Raw genomic sequence first — 4,763 nt, forward strand, 5'->3', positions numbered from 1 at the left:
TGGGCGCCGATGACATGTTCTCCTGGGTGCATATTCAGGTGCTGATGTTCAGGCCAAGCAATACAATACCCATGTTTGTTGGGTAAAGGTGAAAAGAGCAAATCAAACTCCACCACGTCGGGCTTACCATACAATGAACGGTTTTCTTGGAAAGGGAGCAATTAGTTGAACGCTAATCGCATCTTGCCATTAATGATTTGCATTGGTGGGTGATTTAACGCTTGGAGTGTCATATCAACGGATCCAATCAGTGCAATATAAGCCTCTGATAGCTTATTCGAGAACAAGAAGGGCTTTTGATCAAGCAGAAAGACAATAAGTTTGAATCCAATCGTCCGACGTAATTTCAAGCTATACGTTAATAATGAAGCTATTCTTAGCCGAGTGGTTAGAGTCCGCGGCTGCAAAGCAAAGCTATGCTGAAGGTGTCTGGGTTCGATTCTCAGTCGGTCCAGGATCTGTTCGTAATGGAAATTTCCTTGAATTCCATGGGCATAGAGTATCGTCGTACCTGCCACACGATATACAAATGCGAAAATGGAAACTTTGGCAAAGAATGCTCCTCAGGTCATACCTATGGAAGTGCTCATTGTACACTAAGCTGAGAAGTATGCTCTTTCCCAGTGAGGACGTAAATGCCAAGAAGAAGAACCATATCGTAACATATCATCATGCAAATTACATTTTTGGAAAATTAGTTTTTAAATCATCTTATTCGAGACAAAGATTTATATCATTGCAATTGTTGAAATGTCCAATAAATGAGTTGGATGTCTTTATAGTGACGGTAGAGACATCTTTGAAAATTGGCGCAAACTGCACCATGATCGAGAAATTCAAACAAAAGTAGCGCCAAACACGATTCTGCGCAGTTCATTGCAACGTCATACATCACCAACTGAAACCACATTTGAAAACGTGTTTACAATAATACCTGATTGGTTGATAAAATGCCACATTTGAATGTTCCTCAATCTGTTTCAAAAGCCGAATTATATTCCACCTTCCCTTTAAACATGCTCCTTTTTAACCTGCGAGCACAATAATCGCGACGGGACGTGGAATAACGAATGGCGGTGAAATAAAATTACCACACAAAGGCATTCCATTTCCGTACTTCACCCAAAGATCAAGCGCGAGGTGGGTATCCGAAATGAAAAACTGCCGCAGCTCATCACACCCCATTATTCAGTCTCGCGGGCTCTAGCTGCTAGCAAGAAGCACGTGGCTCGAAACGAAGGAATTGATAAATGCTTCCCACTGTGCTGCCTATTTTACTACACGGAGAAGCGAAACAACTCAAAACTAAGTGTTTTGTACCCATCTTGACAGCTTTGTGGAATGATTCAAAATTGAGTTCATCGTGAAAAACCTAATTTGGAATCATTCCGCAAGTACATCGTTTTGGGTATAATGTAACTCTTTCGCTAAGACTCGGTATTGGATAAAAATTACTCAAAATCAAGTTTTCGGCTCTACCGGGTTTCGTAGGAAAAATCAGAATGTAAATCGATTTTAGGCGGTGAATTACTACTAATATTATCCCAACCTTGACCCTCAAATTGTTTCATTTTCAAGACATTAAAGACAAGTGCAACAAAGTTTCATTATTTTGATTTCATTTATTGTTCTTATAAGAAAAAACCGTGCTGGTATAGGTACGCTTATCGATTTCATAAAAAAAGCATGTGATAGGTTCGATTTATTACAATGACGTATCACAAAATTCTCTCAAACGTAGGGTGAGTTGTGTTACCTTGGTACTCGTGGAACAATCCTGTATACCCCAAACATTGATAGCCACCAGGTCGTAAAGCTTTTTGAGCAAGACGGGAACAGACATTCCCAAAACAGGATGAATTTTCAACAATATGTCGATGGCCATGTCTCCTGATTTTCCGCAAGGGACAACGAAGTCAGTGAAGACTACATACAAATCCCCTTTCTTGAAGGTATCGGCGCAACACACAAGATGGGGTGGAAGATCAGGATTTGCATGCACATGATTTTTAATAGCAATGCTGCTGGTTGTATCCTGGACCTATGGAAAAATATTTAAAAAAGGAGTCATACAAGTGTCTATAGGAGAAATTGTATCGATGCACACCTTAACCCATCTGATCAACGGTGTAGCCATGAATTCCTCGATGGTCATATCTTCTTCTACCTTCCTCTTTATACCGCAGTGCGTTAGTTTTTTCAGAAATCGTAAAGCACCACGTATGTAAGCTGAAAAAAATATAGTCGAAAATATGACTAAGAAGTTTTTTTTATAAAAATAGGAAATCAAAATTACCATCTTCAACTGATTCCCATCCGTTTTCCTCTACTAGCATTCCAATCTGCAAAAATGATTCCATGCCAAAATCCTTGTTTGCATTGGGATGAAGTCGATCAAAAGCCTGTTGTATCTGTAAAATTCAGTACCAATTAGTTATGAAAATTAATCATAGAAGTAATGAAATTTAATTTTTACTCGTACCATAAGTCCATCGTAAGCCAAAATGTGCGGGAATATTTTCAGTATCGAGCTGGTGACCTCAATTTGCTGCTGCAGAAGCCATTGGTGCAAAACGGTGCATTGCGACATTTTTTCCGAAATCTCTCTGATGTTTTGCGAAGAAGGCGTGAGGGCTGCCATGTATGAAGCGTTGTCATGTATTCCATCGGGTAGTTCAATAGATGTCGGTTTCGGTCTTTGAAATTTGCGTTCTTCAGAAGGCAAATCTTTTCGCATGTTTGCTACACGCGTTTCAATAATCCCGTGATGTGAACCTTTTCCGCGACCTTTATTTCGCCAAAAGAAGAATGACTGGAAGTAGGAATTTTCTAATTGATTAATTCGATATTTTTATTTTTCTGTAGCTCACCTCTCTTGGGGCATCGGGACTCACGCGCGTAATTTCCAGTTGTGGAAAAGCCGAAATTATCTTGCAAGCCAGTTCTTGCTTCTCACGCCACGATGGATACCTGCAGAGGAAAAACATAATTTTATTATTACCTATTTCTAAAGCAATGTGACTGAAAGGATTGAAAGGTCTATCTAATGTAAGGCCCTATTGATATGTTGATGTAGATTTCGAAAAGTTTTGAAGCACAGACACACAGACTTAAAAATTAACAATAATAAAAATTTAAAGTCAGAAAAAATAAACTCAACTCCTAACTAAATTTAGTTGTAATCAGACTTTACAGCCGTGTTTATTAGTTACCTCTTTTCTTCCAGGATCATGCGCTCAAAATAAAAATTTGTGAGTATCCTATTCATTTTGAGCAAATCGTTGTGCACCGGTATTGAACCTGCATTTAGGCGCTTCAAAGTGCGTTGGAATTTCGGTTCATCGGCCAGAACAGATTGTACGGTCTGAAATATACTATGAACGTTAATCTGTTGCAATATATAATATGATTAAATTCATTACCTTTTCATGCAGCAAATGTTGATGTTCGCCATGGGCATCATGCTCAAGCTCCGCTGTTTTTTTCGAAATAAAACCGAGGATAATTTTGCGTGGACCTATTTCCATTATGTCCATCTTAGTCAGATCACTTTCATCTAATTGTAAAAGGATCTCATCGGTGATTAGATGTGCTGTAAAAAATATATATTGGAAAATAATTAAAAAATATATAGGGGTAGGCGGGGAAAAAAGAGCACCCTGCCTTATCACCGTTAATGTCGATTCATAAAAAAATAATTTAATTGTAGCTTATAGAATATAATCAATGAACGGTAAAATTTCAAACGGAAGACATGTTTGTTACGCGAAAAAAATGTTAAAACTGTTCGTTGGCCATATTCTTCTAAAAACTTTCTCGAAGCCTAAGGACTAATAATGACTTTAATCCAATATAACAATACACTAATAAATTATGAAATCTGTTAACTACGTTTAACACAACTATAAGCGATTAGAAAAAAAAATTGTATAGGGAGGTGGAACAAATTGGGAACAATAAAAAAGGAGATCTCATATTCAGGGTGTCTACTCGCTTACCACATTGAAGTTCCCTGATATTTCCAGGTTAAAGAAATACTATAATTTTATATGACCAAAACAAATCAATTCAATGATTTCCAATAATTTTAAAAATTGTTCAATAAGCATGGCTGGTAGGGACTGAGTGTTTAGAAAATTTAGAAACCTCTTGCTTAAAAAAGAGACCAAACAGTAATCAAAAAACAAATCGACACCTAACAGGAACGAGAATATCTTTTTACACTTCCTCAAGACATTCCGACAAATAATAGTGTTTGTGTTACTTCAATGATATTCTCAAGGAATTTCATCTAAGATTCAGATATAACTACGAAGATTTTTTCAGGTTGGATGGATAGATATTTGAATTTGAGAGATTTGCATTTTTCTTCTTCATTAGGTGATGAATGAACAGTGATTATTTCCCATAAAATCTATTCAAGAATTTTCCTAAGGAATTCACCAAGAATTTTATTTTGGATATTTTAAAGCCAGTAACAGCAACTCCTTCAGTAACTTTAAGAGATTTCTCAAGGAAGTCTTCACAGATTTTTCAAGGCACTGTTCCAAGTGTTTTTCGTGACGAATTTCTAAAGCAAATGTTAAAGTAACCTTTTTAAAAGTGTATGGCTTTTTTAAACTGAATAATGGTGCGCACAGATTTAAAAATTAATTTCAGATATTACACATTCCCAATATTTTTCTATTTTTAGCCATCAAAAGTGTTTTTCAGCATGATTTAGGATTGAAGACTCTATTTTGGGCATAGTCACAACTTGTTGA

The 4,763-nt window shown here is 36.8% G+C and overlaps 1 protein-coding gene across 1 annotated transcript; it reads right to left on the bottom strand.

Annotated features, from left to right (window-relative positions):
• Nucleotides 1–1,633: 1,633 nt before the first annotated feature.
• On the bottom strand, nucleotides 1,634–4,018 carry LOC110675951. The gene is made up of 7 exons (XM_021842030.1): nucleotides 3,423–4,018; nucleotides 3,213–3,364; nucleotides 2,871–2,970; nucleotides 2,483–2,812; nucleotides 2,297–2,411; nucleotides 2,108–2,229; nucleotides 1,634–2,041 (listed from the first exon to the last, which is right to left on the bottom strand). The coding sequence occupies exons 1-7, from the start codon at nucleotides 3,534–3,536 to the stop codon at nucleotides 1,706–1,708; spliced, it is 1,269 nt and encodes a 422-aa protein (XP_021697722.1). The 5' UTR covers nucleotides 3,537–4,018; the 3' UTR covers nucleotides 1,634–1,705.
• Nucleotides 4,019–4,763: the final 745 nt, after the last annotated feature.

Source organism: Aedes aegypti, chromosome 2 (assembly GCF_002204515.2).
Source record: "Aedes aegypti strain LVP_AGWG chromosome 2, AaegL5.0 Primary Assembly, whole genome shotgun sequence".
Lineage (NCBI taxonomy): Eukaryota > Metazoa > Arthropoda > Insecta > Diptera > Culicidae > Aedes > Aedes aegypti.

Coding starts and splice junctions, on each gene's coding strand:
- LOC110675951 (XM_021842030.1), bottom strand. CDS start 3,536: ATGGACATAATGGAAATAGGTCCACGCAAAATTATCCTCGGTTTTATT. Junction 3,365..3,422: donor AACATTTGCTGCATGAAAAG/GTAATGAATTTA, acceptor AGTATATTTCAG/ACCGTACAATCTGTTCTGGC. Junction 2,042..2,107: donor CGTTGATCAGATGGGTTAAG/GTGTGCATCGAT, acceptor ATTTTTCCATAG/GTCCAGGATACAACCAGCAG.